The 22,546-nt window shown below is 50.3% G+C and overlaps 7 protein-coding genes across 7 annotated transcripts; 4 read left to right on the top strand and 3 right to left on the bottom strand.

Annotated features, from left to right (window-relative positions):
- Nucleotides 1-361: 361 nt before the first annotated feature.
- Nucleotides 362-789, top strand: Z518_05494 (uncharacterized protein; the record flags this gene model as incomplete). Its single annotated transcript, XM_013416306.1, has 2 exons — nucleotides 362-569; nucleotides 638-789. 2 exons carry the CDS (start codon nucleotides 362-364, stop codon nucleotides 787-789), a joined length of 360 nt encoding a protein of 119 aa, XP_013271760.1.
- Nucleotides 790-2,458: 1,669 nt separating this feature from the next.
- On the top strand, nucleotides 2,459-5,029 carry Z518_05493 (uncharacterized protein; the record flags this gene model as incomplete). The annotated part of the gene is made up of 1 exon (XM_013416305.1): nucleotides 2,459-5,029. The coding sequence occupies one exon, from the start codon at nucleotides 2,459-2,461 to the stop codon at nucleotides 5,027-5,029; it is 2,571 nt and encodes an 856-aa protein (XP_013271759.1).
- Nucleotides 5,030-6,326: 1,297 nt separating this feature from the next.
- Nucleotides 6,327-7,396, top strand: Z518_05492 (uncharacterized protein; the record flags this gene model as incomplete). Its single annotated transcript, XM_013416304.1, has 2 exons — nucleotides 6,327-7,313; nucleotides 7,367-7,396. The coding sequence occupies 2 exons, from the start codon at nucleotides 6,327-6,329 to the stop codon at nucleotides 7,394-7,396; spliced, it is 1,017 nt and encodes a 338-aa protein (XP_013271758.1).
- Nucleotides 7,397-10,898: 3,502 nt separating this feature from the next.
- Z518_05491 (uncharacterized protein) lies at nucleotides 10,899-13,742 on the bottom strand (the record flags this gene model as incomplete). Its single annotated transcript, XM_013416303.1, has 1 exon — nucleotides 10,899-13,742. The coding sequence occupies one exon, from the start codon at nucleotides 13,740-13,742 to the stop codon at nucleotides 10,899-10,901; it is 2,844 nt and encodes a 947-aa protein (XP_013271757.1).
- Nucleotides 13,743-14,196: 454 nt separating this feature from the next.
- Z518_05490 (uncharacterized protein) lies at nucleotides 14,197-15,036 on the bottom strand (the record flags this gene model as incomplete). Its single annotated transcript, XM_013416302.1, has 2 exons — nucleotides 14,197-14,703; nucleotides 14,752-15,036. The coding sequence occupies 2 exons, from the start codon at nucleotides 15,034-15,036 to the stop codon at nucleotides 14,197-14,199; spliced, it is 792 nt and encodes a 263-aa protein (XP_013271756.1).
- Nucleotides 15,037-15,396: 360 nt separating this feature from the next.
- On the top strand, nucleotides 15,397-17,527 carry Z518_05489 (uncharacterized protein; the record flags this gene model as incomplete). The annotated part of the gene is made up of 2 exons (XM_013416301.1): nucleotides 15,397-15,550; nucleotides 15,600-17,527. The coding sequence occupies 2 exons, from the start codon at nucleotides 15,397-15,399 to the stop codon at nucleotides 17,525-17,527; spliced, it is 2,082 nt and encodes a 693-aa protein (XP_013271755.1).
- A 65-nt stretch (nucleotides 17,528-17,592) lies between these two features.
- Z518_05488 (uncharacterized protein) lies at nucleotides 17,593-21,567 on the bottom strand (the record flags this gene model as incomplete). The annotated part of the gene is made up of 1 exon (XM_013416300.1): nucleotides 17,593-21,567. The coding sequence occupies one exon, from the start codon at nucleotides 21,565-21,567 to the stop codon at nucleotides 17,593-17,595; it is 3,975 nt and encodes a 1,324-aa protein (XP_013271754.1).
- Between the last annotated feature and the right edge of the window lie 979 nt (nucleotides 21,568-22,546).

The raw sequence follows: 22,546 nt of genomic DNA, 5'->3' as shown, positions 1-22,546 counted from the left end.
GCGTGCGCTGAGATGTTCAACATAAAAAGGATTACTGGTGGGATACAATACAAAGTCAAGCAGGAGCCATGCGTACAAGTTCGGCGAATGCGGCTATTTGACCTACGTCCTCTTCATTCGAGAGACATGTGGAACCTGCACTAGAGGAGGTCTGCGGGATGGAGTGTGTTGAGCCCTGCACAACACCTAGTGCTCGCATCGAACAGCCAGTCCGTTTCATGAGGCGTCAACGGCAACACTGACGAGGAGACCATCGGCAAAATTGTAACGCTTGTCGGCGTTGACTGCGTGACCTTGAAACCGCCTGAGGATTCGAAACAAGACCCAGCATTCAACTAGCCGGGCGTCCGAATGCCACGAGATGCGCCGCAAATCCAAGCATATGAGAATCTGTGGAAACAGTCAGCCGACGGTCCTTAAGTTGCCCAAGCCCATCGACGCCGTCTGCAGTAACGACCTAAGCGCCAATGGCACAGATTGCGTCGAGGCTATACGTGACATCCTGCTCAATGGTGATAGTTTGGTTGATACCCCGAGAGTGCGACGAGGGGTGCAGGAACTAGAACCGGGTAGGTCCGTCTGATCCTAGATTGTTTTCATCTGATTTCGGAATAAAGCCAACGAATACATGATGTAGGAATGACTTCCATCTACAGTGTACCTGATTATGATGAGGACTGGAAATGCCAGAACAGTCAAGTTTCGCACCTCGAGGTGGCCGCAGCGACGCCAGCGATCTGGGGCGCCAAAGACGATGGATCGGTTGCGGGCAAACCGTGCCAACCGTAATGCGAATTTAGTTTGCTGCCGCTGAGAGAAAAATCACCGGCATCATCTTTTGCATTTCCAGGTGTCTATTGAAGTTGTGATGGAACTCAGAGGGTTTGTCGGAGTCGAGAGTATACAAACTTGATGTTCAGCCAAAGGACACGGACAGATACCCTCCAGATAGATACCTGGAATGGGGAGTTTCCCTTCCTACACACAGATGCTGATCAAAAATGATAATTCGGCTTTGAGCGAGGAGAAGACATTAGAATTTGTCGGCCAGCTTATTCATTACCGTGGCCATGGGGCTTGATCGCACCCCGGAAATACCCCATTAATTCTGGCTAAAAAGGGTTTCCATTGTGGCCCGCAAATCTCCCCGTCTCGGGCTCAGAACTTCCAGGCATCTAATTAGCGTGTGGGAGATCTCCAGTGAGGGATGCAGGATCCGAAATCAAAAAAGACTGGGTGATTTCATTGGTAAGGCCGGGCATTCTTCTGTGGCCGAGATCCACAACGAAAAACCTTGCGAGGTCGAAGTTGGTGGGCATGGACCCTGGCCACCAGCCAGTGATAGCGGCTGTATAAGATGCTGATTTTCCAGAAAGGAATCGGTGGCTGGAAAGAATGATGCAGCTGACCTTCCTTTCTCTCCCTCTTTTTCTTTGCTGTTTGGACTGTTAATGAGTTAGGGTTCGAGGGCACCTGTGTGGCTGGGTGAGACGAGGATGATGGATTTGGCAGGTGGATAAATTGTCCAGGATCTCAACAGGGAGTAGGAAGACTGGGATCCTACTTTGTCTGGATGAGACAAGGAGCAAGACGGATTTGAATGCTACGCGCATGGGGAGGAATCGATATCACGTGACAAAGACCCTGCCCCGGATTCTCCATTTTATCCGGCCTCCAGGCCTGCTACCGAGCCTCCGTTCTTTTTCTCCATCCCCACCCGCAAGTCTTCGCGTCCTCCCTGTTTTTCCAATTCGTTGTTCATCTCTCCACTTACCCAAGACTCGGTATTCATCCACTTCCATCTTCGCATTCTACCTCCCTCCACCCTCTCCTTCCACAGCCAACCTCGGTCGTCCTATGCTGTCCTGTCCTGTTTTGTTCAACTCGTCTATCATCGGTCCGTTTATCCCAGCATCAAGCTGCTACCCGGTCATTTCCATCTAATTTGGCCTTCTTCCTCCACACCATACTAGGACAGATCAAACAGAGAACCAGCCGACTGAAGGCCACATCGAAACCATATTCCCATCCCTGTACCTTCCATCTACATCCTCCTCGTGTTCTGGAGGTCCCTCTCGAACCTCATTCTCATCCTCTATCCTCCTCCCCTCCTCCACTTCTCCCACATTTTTTCCCAATTCATTTTCATCCCATCTTGCGGGACACTTTCAATAGCGGTAACCATCATGGTCTTGCGACAATGCACTGTTTGTGGACGACGCTTCACCAAAACCGAACATTTCAAACGCCACGAACGTTCTCGTCAGTCCAATCCTAACCCCGCCTGACTCAAATCTTCTCTGCACTCACTCACCCCCATTCAGATACTCGAGAACGTCCATATCCATGCACAATATGTGACAAGGCATTTTCTCGCAGGTACGTCCACCCTCCGTCAGCCTGGATTCAGCCATTCGATTGATATCAACCATACTCCAGCGATGTCCTATTTCGCCATATGAAATGTCATGCTCAAAGAAACGACAAATCCACTTCCACCAATCCCTCCACACGGAGAAACACAATCTCGGAAGGCGTCGCCCCTCAGCCTTCTCAGAATGATTTCGACCTCAACTCTCCCTCTGCTCTTGTGAACGGCCCCCACGCAGGAATCCCCTTGATGCAAATCCTCTCCCCCAGCAACTACCTCCCCCAACAAGGAAATGATTCCAATCAGTCTGCCACACATTCTTCTCTCGATGTCTCCAACCCCTTTCTCGATCCTCCAGCCAATCAATCGCATGCCCTCGGCATGCAACTCTCTGGATCCGGTTGGACTGTTCGGTCCCCTATCAGCAGCATGAACAAAACCTGTCCCTCCTCCCATCCTCAGAAAGCCTCTCCTTCTCAGAACAGCGGAGAAACTTCGACCTTTGAAACGTCTGTCACCACCCCGGGAAATCCAGGCCAGACCCCAAGGTCGGAAATTGTTCCCAACCAATTCTCAGACAGCCATATTGAATGGATCCCACAGACCGACCATTCCAATCAACAAAATTTCCATGATCCTTTTCAGATGTGGCTCTTCCCCTCGTTGGGTGACCTGGAGCAGTCTCCTGACTTTCTTCAAAGCTACGGCCTGGGTGATTCTCAGCAGCCATGTCAAGAAACCAAGGAGCTGGCCAATGGAAGAAGCAACGACGCCGCGGATAGGACCAAGACCATCGCCAAAGTTCCCCGAGAACGTTTTTCTAGAGTGCAACGTTGTTGGGGTCCTCGACCAGGCCGACTGTTTCGAATCATGCCCGTTCTTTGGAAAGAAGTTGCATCATTCTCGATGGACAACCTATTTTCCGAATCTCCTATTGCTGCCGATGATTTTAGGACCACGTCAAATTGGGGTCTCGACACTGAATGCAGAGTTCGTCTGCGTGATCAATTCCGCACTCCTGCTCCCTCGACTTATCACTCTCCTCGATTGCAACCGGCCCTCGATCCCGTCCTCTCCCAGTCAAATGAAGAATTCCCCCCGGCCGAAATCCTCGATATCGCTTTAGGTCTTTTCTTCCGACGGTTTCATCCCACCGTTCCCTTCATTCATGTTGCCACGTTTTCAGTTCGGAATACCCCTTCGCCCATGTTATTTGCCATTTGCCTTATCGGCTTGAGTATTCTGGGAACAACCGGAGCCACGAGATTTGTGTCCAGGATGTTTCCGAGCTTTCTCCAACGTGTCTGTAGTGATTTGTCAGCCTGTGCAGGAAGTTCTGCTTCACCAACACAGCAGTTGGTTATTTTCGCAACGGGATTGCTGACTTTGAACCTTTCGGTGATTACCGGGGATAAGGACTCTTTCAATCAAAGCCAAATGCTGTATGTCAGTTTGCTTTCCATGGTTCAACAAAATGGGTTGTTCGCGGCGGGTGATGGACAGTCTCTCGACGTCTTACTGTCTGAGATGTCGGAATCAGACGACCGGTGGAAGGCGTGGAGTCGGATCGAGTCGGCTAAGCGTCTCATCCTTGGGCTTTTACTTGCTGATTCATGGTATTCAAATCTGTTGTCCAAGGCTCCGATCGTCAGGTCCGAGTCCGTTTGCGTTACCGCACCATGTGATGAGGCATTGTTCCAAGCTAAATCTGCCACTCAATGGCAATCTCTCCTTCGAAGCGGCAAGAGTCAAAATGCCCCCAGTTTTAGGATCGAAGACCTACACAAACATGACATGGAACCAGTCGGCAAACTGGGTTTTCTGGGAAGATCCACTCTGTTAGCATTGCTTCAAATCCAGATCCTTGAAGCGTACCAACGACTTATGCCTCCAGATCAATTGACGGTCGGATCATTTATTCCCTGGCATGTTTATTCCGGTGACGCCCGAGCGAAGACTTTAATCCCTGCACTCCTTGCCGCGACTCACACGGCCGGACCATTATCCAAAGTGGATGACACCAACTGCACAGTTCTATGGCACAGTCTGTGTATTATGTTACTAGCCGATTTCCGAATGTTCGAACTCGCAGCCGGCCGACATGGAGCAGGACCAGCAACGGGTGCTCTGGAGAATATCAGCCAGTGGTCACAAACCCAATCTGCTCGTCGAGCATGTGTCCATGCAGCGCAGAATTTCAAATTAATGTCTGAACGCCGAGTCTCCGACAATGTCACAATCCATTCGGTCACGGCCCTGTTTGCGTCTGCCCTCACCCTGGGTCTATACCTATTTATGGTCACTCCGGGCTCTTCACGTCAAGGTACGGCACCTGTCGAACTCATCGAGGCCCAGCCCGATTGGACCGAATTACACGACTTGGGCTTCAAAGACGAATCACTAGAACAGCAGGCTGACCGAAGTTTGACAACGAATCGCGAAGATGAACATTTTTCCCTGATCTATCAGTTTGTCAAGTACGGTGGGACGGTGAGTCTGAATGGCGTGGCCCATCAAGGAGGGTACGAGAGCGCGAGGCGTGTCTTGTTGGATTTTGCTAATCTAATGGATGGGATATCAGGTCGGAGACTCAGGATGTTTACCCAGGTGTTGCATATTATGAGTGATGATTTGATGAATGTCGATCCCGCGCTTTGAGGGATATCCTTGATGAGACATGGGATTGGGGGGACCATGTGGTTTCGACGACTGGCGGGAAATCACTGATTGTACCTACAAGGCGGGTGATATTGCATACACTAGTGGACGGGCTTGTTGCATGGATCTGGAGCATTCCGTGTATTCATCTACGCGCGACTCTGGGGACAGCTTGAGAGGGCAGATTCGCTGGGGAAGTGAATCCAATTCTGCGGCTGATGAGGTGAGGACTTAGCTCACTGTATATCTCAATATAATCGCTGAGTCGAGCCGAAATGAGGCACATTGGACCAATGACGTCTTGAATGACAGAGCAGCACTGACGGAGCCGACAGCACATATCATGCCATCATGCACCTACCCGACAAAATGCTAGGAGCATGGACAAACATGCAGGGAACATATCTTCCTCTACGAAGTATGATCCTAGCGCAAGTCCCACGAACAGAAGAAAGCTATCTTCTGTCAATTTTCATTGCCGTGACCGGGAAACACCTCTCTTTTTGCCGACCGTCTCCCAATTGTGGACCTCGAAAAGTAAGAAGAGTAGTAAGTCAGATGTAAAGAATGCACATTCGAAGGAAAAAATATACATATATACATTATATATACCCCGAACTGTGCTGTATCCTTTACCATTTTCGTTCAGGAAAGGGAGCGAGGCCGCTTTACTCGAGCACGTGGCACGTGACGGAGCATCGATGGACGCCTGGCCGAGCACGGGGGAGCGTCACGGGAGCCACGGCAGAGCCCGAGGGAGACCGCCCGAGCACTAGGCGAGCCACAGGGAGCGAGCAGTCCTTGAGCAAATCTCCAAGCGGCAGACGTTTGGCCTAATCTGGCCCCTTTGGAAATTGGCTTTACTTGCGCCCCGGCTAGGAACCTGTTTCAGACAGATGGCAGGGAACAACCGGGCAACCCGCGGCCACAAAATCACAGTGTAGAAGGACATTGAACTTGGCTTATTCTGTACGGTGGGGTCGAGACAGTCGCAGTTGGAGGAGACCGCCGCCTACGCGAGCAACGCTGTTCAGCACAGCCCTGAATCTGCCTAATTTATAGAAACCCACTTAATGTAAATGATTCAGTTCGTTGTGTTTTTATTTTGCTCTCCCCGTTGCTGAAACTCAAGTACAGTATCGACATCGAGCTCTCCGCAAATTTGCCTACGAAGAGGTTCATGATGCGCCTCCTCGACGTGAAATCCAGAAAAGTTACGGAATTTTCCGACGGTTCGGTCCCAGCCTACGCTACCCTATCCCACACTTGAGGATCGGAGGAGATATCTTTGGAAGAAATGAAAGAACTCCAGCAAAATCCAAGCCAGCACGCTACCCGCCTCGCCCTCAAAGAAGGGTTTCAAAAGATCGAAGGCTGTTGCAGGCAGGCTTCACAGGAAGGCTTAGACTGGATATGGGTCGACACATGCTGTATCGACAAGACGAGCAGTAGCGAGACATCTGAGGCTATTAACTCTATGTTCAACTGGTATCGAGACTCACGGGTGTGCTACGTCTACCTAGCCGATGTCACAGACGGAGAATGTTTGGAGGACAAGGACTCTACCTTCCGAAGGAGTCGGTGGTTCACACGAGGCTGGACCTTACAAGAATTACTAGCTCCGACTGATTTGCTCTTCTTCAGCAAGTCGTGGACCTTTCTTGAGAAACGGCAAACACTCTGCAATATCATCGAGGAAATCACTCGTATTCCATCTGGATTTCTAGGCCGCAAACGCTTATCCGAAGCAAGCATTGCCCAGAGGATGTCTTGGGCGGCAAGAAGGACTACAACCAGGAAAGAAGATGCAGCCTATTGTCTTCTAGGGATCTTTGATGTCAACATGCCTCTTCTATACGGGGAAGGCGAAAAGGCATTCCAAAGACTCCAGGAGGAAATTATCGGCCAGACTGACGACCAATCGATTTTCGCTTGGGAGTCCCATCAAACCGAAGAATCAGACCTGAACACCGCAGAAATTGGTGCCCTCGCATTGTCTCCCTCAGACTTTGATGGGTGCGGCGATATCGTTCAGTGCGAGGCCTGGAAACCGCAACATACAATGAGCTTTGAGCTCACAAAAAAAGGGCTCCGCATCGAAATGCCACTCATCACCCGCTCAATTCACCATTCAGAGGAATTATTTTCCGTCAAGCAGCAAATATTGGGTCTCCTGAATTGTCGAAGAAGCGATGACTTCTTACATCTCATCGCGATTCCGTTGGGACGCCCTTCTGTCCTTTTCTCGGACGACCAAATCACCTCGGATGGAGAGCTTCTTCTGGTGAACCGATATCGAAATGAACCCACAGAGCTGTGTGCTGAAGCCCTTCTCAGTCGATCCTCACTCCATACAATCCATATTAGGATGGTGCACGACTTCACCGACCGGTATGGACCCCATGAGGATTGGATTCCTGCTCCTCATTTCGCGGCGACTGGAACGAAAATGCGATATCATGCCGCTTTAATTCAGCCACCAGCAGACATGGTCTGCCAGCTTTTGCACATCGATACGTCTTTAGAGGTTCTTTATCAAGGCGAAAATATCGTTGTGCATGAGAAGGGCGGGCCAATCCCGGCGTACAGATTTTATTTGACGAGCACGGCATACATTCATTATCGAGACACAGGGAAGAGAAAGGTCTCTGCGAAAAGACGTGACTTTGTCACCAGGATGGAGCTTTCAGCGCCGCCAATCCATGCAGCCCAAATTCTTCAGAGGCTCTGGTGTTTTGTTCATCGGAAACCTTGGTGCCTGGAGCGGACTATTCACTTTCGGGTCGCCCGCGGGCTTGAGATGGAACATCCAAATTTGAAAAGCCCCGAATATCTCAGTCATCTTTCATGGGGTGAAGAAATCGTGGTAGAGGGTCACAAAATCACTGTTGACACAAAGAAGCAAACAGTCATGGGGTCGAAAATGTTTGTTGCGGTATTTACTAGCATCCCTGTGAGGGCTTCAAGTCAGCGAACGTGGCGTTCTATTGTGGCGTGGTTTCTTCTATGCTTCCTTTGCATTGTGGAAGCAATTGACTTACGCATCAAGCACTCAACCGTGCCTGTGCCACAGGCCAAGCATAAGTCAGCAGCATCAACACTTCCGTTCGTATTATCATCTTTTGGGATTGCTCTAGCAGCGGTTTCTCTCTCCCTTGAGCCTTATTCCTACGCTATCATGAGGTTACTTTTCACGACAGTTGGCATTTATTTTTTGGCGAGATTTCTGTTGTATCTTAGGCAACATAGCTCTTTTCCGGCGGAACTGTTTCTTCTGATTATGGCGGGAGCCTTCGCCGAGCTTTTATTACAAGCTAAGTCATGGGTGCAAACAGAATGTCCAGGGATTTTGGAATTCCGTTGTGCTGACAGCCTCACGAAATTGCGCAATAATATATGATGAGCAGTCTGCCGAATCAGAGTATGGACGGCTATCCATTGGCGTTTTAGCCACCTCGCTGCACAGATTACTCAGCGATGTGGTCTTTTATACGATCTACCAGGGATCTTACCCTTCACCAGAGCCGAAACGGGCCCTCATAGATATAATCGGGTAAAGTTACCACGAGGCTGGGATGTGCGCGACGTGGTCGCTTCTGAGACTGGAGCCCGAACGGGAGACTTATCAGCACGTGAGAAAGAACGGCAGGAGCGGGCTAGAGCCGTGAGGGAGTATAAAGGAGTATGGGGAAGTAGAAGGGAGTGAAGGGGAGCGCGAAAGAGAGGAAGGGAGTAGAAGAGAGCGGATTAGGGAGTGAATCGACTAAATAGTCGTTAGCGGGAGAGCAAAGCGGCGATGGATGAGTCAGCAACATAACCCTAGGCGTCAACTATTGGGGGATTACTCCGTATATATATATATATATATACCATGTTCGCTGGAACACACATTAGTGTAATGCCGATGGATAGCCACGCTGCTGCATTGTGGAACACTATTTCATTAGTTCGCCACTCATCAGCTCTCTCCTTCATTTTGCTCTCTTCATTAGGGAAAAAATTTACTTCAGAGCACGCCATATGCCGCCAGGGTCAGGAACAGGTATGTGTCAACGAGCTCTTTTGGGCCTGGGAGCCAAGTTCTTGAAAACGTTCAATATCCTCCCCAACAGCTGATTTGGAGGGTTGGGTGCTGTACAATTCAGAAAACCCTCCAAGGCCGTCTCTTTTTTGTTCTGTTTCCAGTCTAGCCCGATTCTTGCAAGGATAAGACACCTGCCTTTTTCAATGCTTCATACCAGACAATACCGGAGTTGATGCGTCCTTTGGAAGTAAGGATTTGCTCCCTGCGTATGCCCGTCTTCGTCCGTCAATTGGTTCGTTCTGACGACTCCTGGTGTCTGTGATAGGGGTCCTGTAGGAGTCAGTCTGGGACTGGTTCCGATTATCGTCCTCAGCCTCTTGGTGAAAAGCGCGCTGTATTCGCTTTGAATCTTCTGGTGCTCATGTTTAGAGTAAACGCCCCAGGACTCTCCATTTTGACACATTGGCAAAGTCGTTGCGTTCGGATAGAAGGCCTTATTTGCCTCATCATCCAAGCCACCTTCTTTCGACAAACGCCTTGACTGGTGTCGTGGTAGATTTTCCCCGTCCTGGGCACCCAATTCAGCTTCCTCTTGCTCTTCATCTTTGTCGCCGGATAAGTCGGTTTCCTCATCATTTCTGACATATGGTCATGGCGGTGGTCTTCGGCATGTATCTGCATCTGCTTCCTCACCTTCTGCATCTCTTGGAATTGCGAATAAAGGCAATTCCTCCAAATGTTGGCCTAGATGTCGTTCAAACTTGACAGCTGCCAGTGCCATTCCGCAACACAACGGGTAGTCAACTTCCGTACTTAGGGCAGATCCTGAAACATGTTTGGTTTGCAGGGGATGAAGTCATTCACGACGATTATCGTACAGCGTGCTCGGTGTCACGCAGTCCGAAAAGACACAGACATAGGGCATGAGATCTCTGAAAACGTGTCGAATCCAAGAACGTCTGTTTTGAGCTATGGACACTCAAAGGGTTGCTCGATCGCCGACTAACTGGTGCAGGTAACACAGCGACTTTCCCCCGACCTTCCCAGAGACTCTGTGCGTGTGATGTTTCAGTGGCCCCCGAGTTCGATGCATTGCGTCAAATTTGACATGAGATTCCTCGAAGTCCGTTGCAATAGTTTCTGATAAACGGGTACCATGTGTAGAAGCAGTGAGGTTCTCATTGTGTTTATCTCCGAATCGAGCTACCATTATTTGACGCGGATAACGCTGGCAAGAGGTCGAGCCACACCGGTTCCAGTGTGCGTCAATTTCACGGAAGCTAGCTCAAGTCTCACTGGGGCTGCCGGGACATCTTATTCGCGAGAAGGGGAGATGAGAGTACCGCGATTCTCGACCACCCCGATCTCTCTCGGATCACGAGGTGAGCAGCTTAGACAACGTAGCTTCCTTGCCAGCGACAACTGGCATGGTAAACAGCTTCATCCGAAGCGAGGTATTGTTCCCGCTTGGCCTGGCTCTGATCGAATTGTCCCCGTGCCAATCCATCTCAGCCTTGCGCGCGATAGAAGTCGATGATCCTGTGACTGCGGTGGCTAACTCAAGACCGCATCTCGGGTCCTTCGGCGGGCCTATTCCGAGAGCGGTTGCCGGTACGGAGACGTCGTCGACAGATGTCTGTTCTGGTCGGGAAGCAGAAACCCGAACTCTGACAACGAAGATTTTCAGCAAGTTGTCTTTGGGACAGTCGTCTCTCCTCTGCATGATTTGAGGGCTAATCCCGAATTCGTTCGAACCGTATCGTTGTTGAGGCTATTTTTCATTGATCAGACTCTGATGCTAGCCTGACAGAATTCACCCAATTATCATGAACATTCCTTCGGGGATCAGAGGTCGAAATCATCGTTCCAGCCCAGTTTATCATAAATATCTCCATCATCTCCGTCATCCATCGTGATTTTCGTCTCGGGACCTCTTCTCAATGCAGTTTTCCACTCCAAATCATCGCTCCGGGTGTCAAATCCGGCTTCTAAACCTCGCCCTTTGCCGCCCATTACTCTATCCATCATCCGGCCTGCCCGTTCTGGGATCTCCGGGGCATTGCGAAACACTTGTTCAATGTTCACGTCAGATTTCTTTAACGGCGTGAACAAAACGGGGCGTTGAGAGCGCGTCATCCGTAGATTGAGCGGGCTCTTTGTTCCAGAGGCGGTTCTTGTGTGATTCTGAGGCTGGAACGAGGACAAACCGGCATCGACTAAGGGTTCAGGGACTTCCGAATCCGTCTCAGCAGGAAAATGTGTTCGCTTTGGAGCTGGTGTTGCTGCTATGCTCGTGGCAGACGATTCTGATAGTCGGGGTAGGGCTAGCGGATTTGAAGTCTTACTTTCCAATCCTCTCGAGGGCGTCTCCTGGATGGCGGAGATTACTGCCCGTTTCGTGGTTGATGATCGGGGGATACTATCTGAACTGGAGAGGCTCGGTCGGGGCCGGGTTTTCACTGTTGACGAGGGAACCATCGTCATCTCCTGTCCCTGACGACTCGATTTGGGCATCGGAGGCAGTTCGGGCTCTAAATGCTCTGCCCTCTCCTTCACCCGCCGGGATCGAGGCGTAGCTGAAATCTGAATGGACTTCTCCTGCCGTTTCTCTACCTCGTCCATGAATGCGCCGGCCACGGTGCTCCGATTCGGTCTCTTCAGCGCGTTGATAGCGGCTTCGAGTTCCCGTTTCTGTTGCGCTAACCGATCAAGTTTACGACGCTTGGCTTCGTGTGCCTTGGAGTGGGCAACGAGATCGATTTCGCGATTGCTGAAACTGGCAGATTTAGACAGCAGGCCGCTCCGGGAGACAGGTCTTTCGGAAGGTTCACGCTTCAAGGTCGGGACAGCGGCAGTCATGGGAACTGTCGAGGAGCGGGTTAAGATTGGGGGTGAGGCGTGGCGGCGGATTTGGTCTTCGCTGAGGACCCGTTCCAGAGTGCGTTTGGTCAAGGGTTGATTGGCTTTGGATCTTGAAAGAGCTGCTGATGAAGATGAAGATTTGGCAAGCGTTGTGGACCGGGATTGTTGCTTGGGTCTCTGCGGTGATATTTCGTGTCCACCAAGTTTTCGAGATAATGATTTCACTTGGCCCGGTAATTTAGCGGAGTAGAATGGGAGGAGGACATCGTTGCAAAAGTCTCGAAGTGAGTCGATCGGCTTCGGGTGGCTGCTGTCCTGCGATTTCTCCGTTGTAGCAAGGTCATCCAGGCTCACGGTGTGCCATATACAGAGACGATCCACAATCGTATCGAGTTCACGGGAAAGGTCACGCTTTTTGCTAGGTCTCTTTGGCGTGCCTGCTAATATTGTTGCAGAATCACCCTCGACAGATTCAACTTTGACTTCTGGATCTGTTGAGATTGGCTGGCCTGATATTCTTGCGCCGGCCCGCTCCAGTAAGATGACTTCCAGGATCAGCAACGTCTGCATTTGAGCTTCCCTCATTCGTAAATCTGTCAATTCTTTACGCATCTCCTCTGTCAGATCAGTGGGGGAGACACTTGACTTCAAGTCCCTGCTTCGCCACCACTTCGCAATGAATTCCTCTTCTTCTGGCCACAAGCAGTCTTTCCCTAACTTCATTTTCTTCTTTCGAGTCTTTTTCTTCATTGCATCGGCAAAATCCTGTTCAACGGGCAATTCTTTGATCACTTTCGGCAACGACTCCTTGTACTTCAGATCAAACTTTTTGATGGGAAGGATACTTTGTTCATAGAATTCAGACAACTGCGAGATTGATCGTGGTGGACATTCAGCGGCTCGTATCTGTGCTCGAGCACGGCTCAGAGGGCCCTTCGTATAGAAAGCCAGAGACGTCTTGGAAGTGTACAGATGTTCAAAATATTGTGTGCGAAGGCGATCAGGAGCACATGGATTTTCCATTGCGACTGCAGGCGTTTCTTGCATGGGTTGAGCCGGTGGAGGAATCTCGTCCATTGATACGGTGTTGTCGAACGGATCCGGTTGTCCGGCGGGAGTTGTTGGTAATGACTCTGTAACCGAAGGAGCAAGAGCCGGTTGCACAGCAGTGCCAGCAGAAGCGGGTCTCTCAGAATTCGTCTCATGACTTGTCGAGTCCGTAGGATTCAAGATCGACAACCTGGCGAGTGCTCCTCGTTGATTCGTAGGTCTTGGGGGCTTGGGGGGGTTAGGTACTGCATTAAAACTGGAAGGCGAAGTCATCCTGCTGCGACCGCGAGGAATGCCATCCTCCCCCTTTAATAACTTCTCGATTTTGGCCTCAGACACCTTTCCGACCGCCGCATCCTTACACCATTCTTCCGACACCCAATTGTGAAGAGCACAAGCAATGTACGTATCCGATCCAACTCTTTCAATTGCATACAGGCCCCCATTTGGCGTTTTCCGGACCACCAGTATTCGTTGCTCCCATTCCTGTACAGATAGGATGTTTGCTTTGAAAATTGGATCAGGGAACGAGTTTGAGGCGTCGAGCCATGCCAATGGGAGACATGCTCTCGCCACAAGCGTCACCGAAGCGAATGTGATTACGTGGAGATTGCCAGACAAGAATACAGCGGTGATATTCTCCGATTGAGGCTCGTCTGCTTCGAATTCATCACTCTTCCTTTTTGTACTGCTTGTGGATGTGCTCGTACAATGATTCAGACTGTGGCTGATGGCAGGGGCAAGCGCTTCTCTCTCTAAGGGTGACAGAGACTGCATGTCTTGCCATCACGAACGTGGGAGACCAGACAACTGGCATTGAGGAAATGGGAAAGAAAAGGAAAAATGAATCTGACTTTTGGCTTGTGTCTAAAGGAATGGCAGACGCGCTGGTAGTCTGGATTTGACGTCAACGCGTTTGTTGACGCAAGGCTGAGCCTTGGCAGCAGAATCAGCCTCGTTCTGATCGATCGCGACAATTGACCTGAACCCAGCCGAATTATATTCGATCGACCCACCGCTTAAAAGCCTTGGTTGCTTCAATGCAGACTACTAAATGACGATTGACGTTCTTACTCGGGTTGATCTATGTCTGGTCATTGCTTTGACCAGAAAGACTCCTCCTTTCGGACACCACCCTGGAGAGTTTCACCACCATCCGCTGTACAATCAGGGTTGTTCTCCATGTAGAACAGAACTCCCATAACGCCAATGTTCCTCAAATCCCTGCTTCTCAGCCTAAGACAACAGCCAGAACCACGATCAACAGTACAATCGCCAAGATCAACAGGAGACAGCACGCTTTGTTTCGAGCAGTTTTCTGATACCGACTGGCGCTCCTTAATTCCACATCGGCTCCTCGTGTATCGTTTAACGTGTTTTCCACGTTGACATCAATGACGTCAATCATTTCACCTTGGTCCCTAACAAGATGTGCGACATCTCGGAACAGCTCGTTCAATTCACCGACGGATTGTTCGATCTGTCGAATTTCGCCTTCTCGTTCAATGATCAAGTTCTCCTGATAGTCGACTTCATCCTGTTGTGCCAACCGTGGTTCGTCCAAGGACTGAAGCTGTTCTCGTCCTTCGCCTGATGGAGATTGTGCGGCTGCAGCTTCTTCCAGGGCAGCTTTCGATGCTCTTTCTTTCTCTATGGCTCTTCTCTGGACGACTTGAAATTCAGAGAGCGCGGAAGCAAACTCTCGTGACAGCTTTTGGTTGGTGTATCTTTGTGCAGGCTGCCATCAATTAGTCGCTGGAAAGCAGAGATTCTCCCCAATACTGACATTCAGATCCGGCCATGCCTGCGCCCTCTTGACGCCCTCCCCGACCTCTTTGAAACCCTCTCGTGTCTCCTCAAGAAGATCATGTACTCTCTCGCGGGCTCTTTCGGTGTCTCGTTTGGAAATTTGACTGGATAGTCGGGAGATGTTCGAAATCAATTCGAACAATCGAGTAGATAGTGACTCTGTGAGCCTGTGGAACTCGGGATCATCTCTGTATTGGGGATCATCTTCTCGCCGGGTGGTAGTGGGCTGGGACTCAAGCGAAGAGAGTCGATCGAACGACATGGTGGGCTTGTCGATGGGTAGAGGTTGGTGAGATGTTGTCGTGACGAGATAGAGATGTATCGGATGAGTGTTTGTGAGTATTACGCAGAATCTGTGAAAAGATGTCGAGTGAACGGCGGAAGCCTAGAAGACAAGGGAATGGGGTTTTGAATGCGGCGATGATCGCGACCGAGCCTCCGCATCAAGCACCTCATCACGTGGACGGTCGAAAGTTTGCGACCTTCAAACACACGCGCAGCACCACATGCGCTTGTTTACAACTTCAAGTTTCTGATCATCTCTCACCCCTCCGGCAGTGTACGCTGGTCGATGGCTGCTCGTTGATTATGGGACTTCTTTCCTGAACCCTTGACCATAGCCATGGCGATTCCCGCTTCTACTCCGCTTGCAAGCCTTCCACCGCGACCTTACAGAAGATTCTTGACTTCCGCTCTACACACAAGATTTGTGCATGCAGCACTGATATCCCTCCTTGTCGCTCTTAACAATGCGTTTTGGATCGGTTCGAAAAGAGGTAGGATTCTCAACACTCTAAAATAATAAGTAAATGCTGATGTCCGCAGACCTCTTCTGGTCTTGGTTTCCCTTCGGTCCTGCTGGCATCAAAGCTTTGCTTTTCTTCATGTCAAGCCTCTTCATTTTCATCCTGCAGATCGCGACTCTTCGAATTGGCCGACAGACCACGACTTCTCCTTTCGCTACTTTCATCGCCAATTTCCTCAGCTCAACCGCTCTCCAGACGGCCTTCTGGTACTTGGTATCCGCGTGGTGGTTTACCGAAGCATATATTTGGTCATCCCCTGATCTCGGATGGATCACGAGGGGAAACCACAAAACCCCTGATGTCCTGAACGAGAAACCGATCTTCTTCCGACTCTATGCTTTGGTTCTAGCATCGGCATACTCCGCAATTCACCTGTACCAAGGCCATTCCTTACTCCATATCCCCGTCTCAAGATTACCAACCAAGCCCTCCACGGACAGCAAGGCACCGGATACACATCCTATAGAACCGATACAGACACAACTACAACGACGAATAATTCCTTCGCTGGCACAGTCTGCCGTGATTGCAGCCGTGGCTATTGTCGCCACACCTTTCATCAATACCTTGGGCTTGCGACAATTCTTCTGGCAGCTTCACCTTACACTTGCAAAGCCATTCTTTAACTTGTCCCGGGCGAATGCCCGACCCATCGGGTATCCACCATTGGGACTATTCTACCTTGGCCGATGTCTTTTGGCAGGATTTTGGTTGGTCCTCACATGGGAGCTGACCTCGATGCTCTTCTTGACTTATCTCAAGCAGGAACCGAGCAAGACTGGTTTGCCTCTGTCTGCCACCAGCAAAGACCCGAATGGAACGCTACTGACGGGGTTGAAAGCTAAACGAGATGTTGTCAAGACTTTTGCTTTCTGGGAACTGGATCTTATTGCTCAAAAACACAAGGACCGAAGGAAAGCTATTTTCGAAGACATTGAACGACCTACAGGACCAATCTGGGGTCAAACGTTAGAAGCTGGGCTGAAAGTCTTGCGGGACATTGACAGCCGCATAACTGGACCACCGCCAAAAGAGCCGGATCCTCAACCAAATCAAACTGTTAAGACTCTACCCCACATTGTCCCCGAGTTGCCAACACGATCAATCCTTCAGGCAAAACCAAAGGCGAGCATGGGGGAACTACTCGTTTCGAGCCCTTTGCGCCAAATTGGGAGGAGTAAGAATCCATGGCATCTGTCGGTCGAGCAGACGACAAAAGTAGCCGGGACCAAATTGCTTGAATATGCGAAGCCTCCAGGAGCAGACAAAATGCCATCCCAGAGCCTTCTTGGGCAATGGGCCATTTCTTTGCAAAAGAGTCCTCTAGGATGGCTCTTTCTGTCAACAAAAGCGGCGAAAATCAATGCGGCAGTACTTGGATCTCCAAGCGGTAATGCGGCCATGATTGTCGATGTGATTGACTCCATCACTAAAATGCTTGTTGCCAGTCTCTCAGAGGACACGTATGGCAAAGCCACTCCGACCGTACCGGAGACTGTCAGGACATTCACGAAAACGTTGACGATCATAGACAGCTTCGTGTTGAAGAACAGCCAAGGGCTTGATGGTGGCATTGAAGAGGTTGAGATCATCACTGAAAGATTAAGATCCGGGTTGAAGGAATTATTATCAGCATTCCAGCTTTATTTGCTTGATGTCGGTCTCGGAATTGCCGAGCTTAATCAGGCGAAGAGAGCAGTTGAAATACCACAGAGTGAGGAAGCCGAAGACAAAGCTGTCGAACCGGCACACCACCGACAACTCTTTTCTAACGACATCCAAAAAGGAAAGCCTTCCAAACGACAACGCGGAACAGAATCTCAGGAGACGAGGCCTACCAATAGATTAGAAGCCGGCCCAGGGACATCGGGGACTTCAAGAGGAGCTCTGGCAAGTCAAATAAATGGACGATTAAATCGGAAAAGAGAAATGGAACAGATTAGATAAGTTGAAACGTTGAATGAAAAAGCAAATTTTCAATGTCCACCCCATCCATCATCCAGTCTCTCAGTTTAGACTGATGAGGTCACAAGCTCACTTGAAGTCCACACTTTCACTTCAGGTGCTTCTTTGATTTTCTGGATTTCCTGCTGGCTATCCCAAAGAACTCCATCAGCCCCGGAAGGACGACCTGCTCCATTCACATCGTGGGTGGTCTCAGCCGGCCCCTGCTCTTGCGGAACCTGCCAAACCTCAATCCTTGCCTTGGAGCACTGTTCACAGATGTCTTTCAGCACCTGATCGACCTTGGCCGCTTGGTCTCGCATCCCTCGTCTCAACAGCCCTCTCATCAATCTCTTGACCTCGTCATGCACCCCGTTGACCCTCTCAATCAATCTCCCCACGCTTGCAACCAAATATTCTTCCTCATACACACTCCCTTTCTTGCCGCGGGCTCGTTTCCGCTCTTCTCGCCGCTTCGTCTTGGACGTCTTCCGCGACATATTCGAAGCCACTGTCCCGCCGAACTTGCCGGCATTGGACCCGTACCGCGTGAACAAGCTCTGTCCACCGAGCGTACTCGCGTCCGTGGCGGCCAGAGAGACATTATCTGGAATATCTGCACCATTATTGGCGTCCACGAGGTTCGGATCACCACCGTAGAAGGCGAGGGGGTCCTCCTCTTTCTTCTTCCGCAGATCTGCGATCCGTGGGATCTGTGCATTCAATTGGGTCTTGCAATCTGCGACGAGTTCGAGGATTTCGCCGAATTTGTCAGTCAGGCCGGTGTGAATGACCAGGGGGATCTCGGACACGAGGCCTCTCATGGCGAGAATCCGCGAGGCTTCGGCGAAATACGAGCCTTTGCAGAGCAGGCGAGCGGCACCGGGCACGTCGTTGAGGTAGTCGGTATGGATGCATGCGGCGGAGCGGTAGTCGCGCGACTCATCGGCGCAGGTTGTCGCGAGAGATGTCGCGAGGCTGAAGAGGCGTTGCGAGTCTAGGGGTACAAGGGTCGCACATGTTAGCGACTCACGCCATCGGTGAGCTAGGGCGTACAGTGGATATGCGGACTCGTAGTCACCAAGTGATTCGAATAGTGTCGCTGCGGCGGAATGTTGCGATTGGTTCGACAGGTGCTCTGCGTACAGCCTGGTCGTGCTGGTCAGGTGCACTGTGTCGTACTTGTAAAGATCTATGGCTTTAGTGTAGAGGTTGTGCTTGACAGTGTAATTCTTCACTTCGTCATGTGCCTCTAGCGCGTGGAGAGAGACCAAGGCTCTGCTATATTTCTTAAGGTGATGGTCGATCTGATATCGCCGTCTCAGCACGGGCAGATCCTGCAGCGACTGCAGGAATGGAATGTACTCTCGAGGATCGCGCTGAGCGTTCTGCGCCACCAATAGCGTGAGTTCGAGATCGTATAGGGCCAGAGCGGCGTCAAAGAGGCGGTTTGCGTCCGTCAAGAAACATAGGTGTGAGATGGCCAGGTCGGCCTCTTCGTCTGACTTGTGCCGGAGGGACGAGACGAGGATTAGTGCATTGTCGAGGTCTGGTGGGCGTTTCGATACGTGTGCTGTGATCATGTTTTGAACGTACGGAGAGGGTTTGGATGAGAGGACGGAGAGGAATGCGTCGGCTATCGTATTGACTTTGGTGCGGTTAGGCTGGGTGGTTTCCGATGGTGTTTGGGACTGAGCTTTCAAAGTGTCTCGGTAGAGCGTCTGCGTTACGTCTTCATCCTTTAATTTCGACAAGAATTCGTCAATACGGCTGGGTTTGTTGAGTGCGTCAATGAATTTCGGAACGTTTGCCAGGAACGTTTGAGAATCATAGTCGTGAAGAATGTTCATATCCACCTGATGTGTCTGACACGCCAGAAAAGCTGCGAGATAGTCCTGTTCTTTGAGATATTGTCGGATACCCGACAGCACGAGGAGGCGAGGATAGATGGTCTCAAGATTCCCGCGAGGCATTTGCAGGATCACAGCATAGATGGAGGGGATGACCGTGATGATTTTTGAGCCTCGTTCCACGTTGCGGCATCGTTCATCGTTCTCAGGCGTATCCACGGGGATGTGCATGTCCAAGGGGTCTGTCAAGTGGGCGAATTTCAGGTGTTGCGAGGTTGTAAAGATGAGGTGTTCGGATGTGACGATATATGAGGTGCATTCGCGGATGAGGAGGGTGTCATTGACGTATAGTGACCCTTTTGGGCTGAGGGATACTTTATGGTATCGAGGCGTGGCGCCGTTCATCTCACTTGGAGAGTGAGCAGTCTCACTGTCGCGAAGAGTGAAAATGGAACTGTTGGGCTGGCTGCCATTTAATTCGATTTCCGCCATGCTAGTGATATAAGGGAGCAGGAACGTGCCGTTCTGACTCGGATCGATGCCAAAGACCGTCTCGTAGAAGGTGTCCAGGATGAGATTTTCGGTAGCAGGAGGAACGGGAAAGTCTTCAAAACTGGCTATTGTTGAGTCGTCATCGTGCCAGACCATCTTGTGGCATATTGCATTGATCGTGGATTGGGCTGGCGCCAGGACAAAGATCTCGTTCTCTCTTTGAACCACTTGCGTATATCGAAGAGGATGTGACGTTCCCCTAAAGGGGAAAGGTATAGACCGACGCTGCGATTGTGCGGTGAATCTGATGTAACCATCACTGGTTGCCCGAGTCACCCATTGACAGAGTTCGATTGAATCTGTTGTCAGAACCACAATTCTTTGGCCATCCTGATGGATGGCACAGTCAATGATATTGAAATCAAAGGACACTTCGCAGAATGCCATTGGTGGCGGCACCCCAGCTTGCTTGAATGGAGTGAGTTTCAAGATTTTCCCATCGATGACTCCGACAATGCCATGGTCAAACGGGGGGACTGTGCTCCCTCGAGATACCGTGGAAGAGAACGTAACGTCCATCAATGATTCGGATGTGCGAAAGGATGTTCTCAGGGGCGTCTCTGGATGCCAGTTCAGGAGAGCGTGTCTTGGGGATGAACGGAGATGGATTTCTTGTTTCAGATAGTAATGGTAATTTCCCATTGTCCAAAATTGAATTCTGTCTTTAAACGAAACAGCCAATACTGTCGACTCGGTATTCCACGCGAGAGAAATACTAGAAGCCCAGCTGTCCATTTCCTCTTTTGTGGTGCGCAGATCGAAGTGACCGTGTCGGAGGCCATTCCTTTCGAAGAAAACGATTGCGATTTTATTCTCCGACCGTTTGATTGCAGCAATAAGGTTCCCTGAAGGTCTCCAGCTCAAAGCAGATTCCATTCCGTCAACCGGTTCGCTAGCGCTATCGAGTAAGGCTTCCCGAGTATAAACTCGGATGACTCGACGATGATCAGGGACAACACTGTTGATGGCGACATACTGGCCGTCGCCACGCCAGCTGACGGTGGCCTTGCCATCCTCATAAGGACTCGGCTTTCCTTCATCGACGGTCTCAGGTAGTGTAGGATCTCTCATGGCTTTGGCTCTCTTGCCCTGGAACTGAGTCTCCTTTTTGCCCCAGCCAACAGAAACATGTTTGGAGACCTTAAGGTCTTCCGGTGTTAGTGCTGCTTCATGAAGCGGCTCAAAGGATCTGCTCATTAGTACTAGCGTGTCCGCTTGTGTGACAATGGCAAGCAGTTCCTCGTCTGGGGCCCAGGCAGCAGCACAGATTCCAACATCAACACTACCGACAATCTCGATCTTTTCCTGGTCTGGGGACGGATCCTCGCGAACAATAACGACATCTCCTCCAGCCAGAATCAGGCAAGTCGTGGCAATGTCGGAAAAATGCTGAAGAAGCAGAATTTCATCGCACTCGAGGTCTGGGAGAGGGCATGGAGCATCCCACGACGAGATAGTCACAAATTCTTCATCGTTAGACTTGACGGTTTTTCTTCGTTTGAGTTCGATGATCGGTCGGGTTGAAGTAGGCCCAAAGGCACAAATCAACGTATTGTTGGTGGTGTCCCATGTCGTTGCTGTTAATGGCAAATCTGATTCGAGCTGAGTCTCACGATATGCAATGGTCTTGAGATTTCGCATTTTAAAACAAAGCGGCAAGGATCTACAGCGGCTGAGATGATCTTGAGATCCAAGGCAAGATGTATTGTAGTCGAGAAAAATAAAGTCATCGGAGAATTAAATTTGCCAACGCACATTTCCTGTAAACCTCATTGGACGGTGTAATACGATAGCCCGCCCCATACAACAAGGTACGCAAAGATGAGCCAGAACAAGTCTCAGGGAAACAACAGAACCACGAGGAATGTAGAAAACCGAAGACCATTTGTATTCAATGTATTTTAATCGGGCTCTGTACAAATTCCGGGCTGAGGGCCGCCATTCCCTGACCTGATTTCATGCAATGTGACATCCTCTTAACGATTTTGCGAGCAATCCTTTAAGCCTTGTACGTATGCCAAACTGGTATTTTATCAGTAAATGTCCTCTTGGACGTCTCGGAATGTGCATACGGGCCATGCCAAAGGGTATAAAGAATCCTGTAGCTGCAACGTCTTTAGTTCTGTACCTTCATTGAGGAGGAGTTTCCCTACCCATGAATCCCCAGTATCGCAGCCCGAAGAACCTCGTCTTGGGGTTGAAAGGTAAATTCGATCTCGGACCTTCGGGATAATGGAAAGGGCTGTCACGTAGAATTCGAGTGGAAGAGAAGCCGCGACGAGCGATCTGTTGAGTTGCCATTCGAGCTCGGAGCATGGTTTGAGCGTTCATCTGTAAAGTCAGCGGCGACGAGAGTAATAGAGGATACAGATCATACTTTCACAGCTTCTCTGGGAAGGAGAGACAAAACTGTTTGAAAGGAAGATCAATCGTCAGTCCACTTTCAATGAAGCTGTTCTTGCCAGGAGCTCGAGTCTTGGCGAGGGTCCCTCGGCAAAGCTTCCCTTGATGGCCGACCTCGGATTTTTCTTCGACTTCCCTCTCTGGAAGGGTCTTTTCCAACTTTCATAATCACCATTCTCTCTGCCTAAGCATTTTAGAAAACGGCAAGGCTTAGTCA

This window comes from Rhinocladiella mackenziei (genome assembly GCF_000835555.1).
Source record: "Rhinocladiella mackenziei CBS 650.93 unplaced genomic scaffold supercont1.4, whole genome shotgun sequence".
Classification (NCBI taxonomy): Eukaryota; Fungi; Ascomycota; class Eurotiomycetes; order Chaetothyriales; family Herpotrichiellaceae; genus Rhinocladiella; species Rhinocladiella mackenziei.
This window is presented reverse-complemented; position numbering and strand designations above follow the sequence as displayed.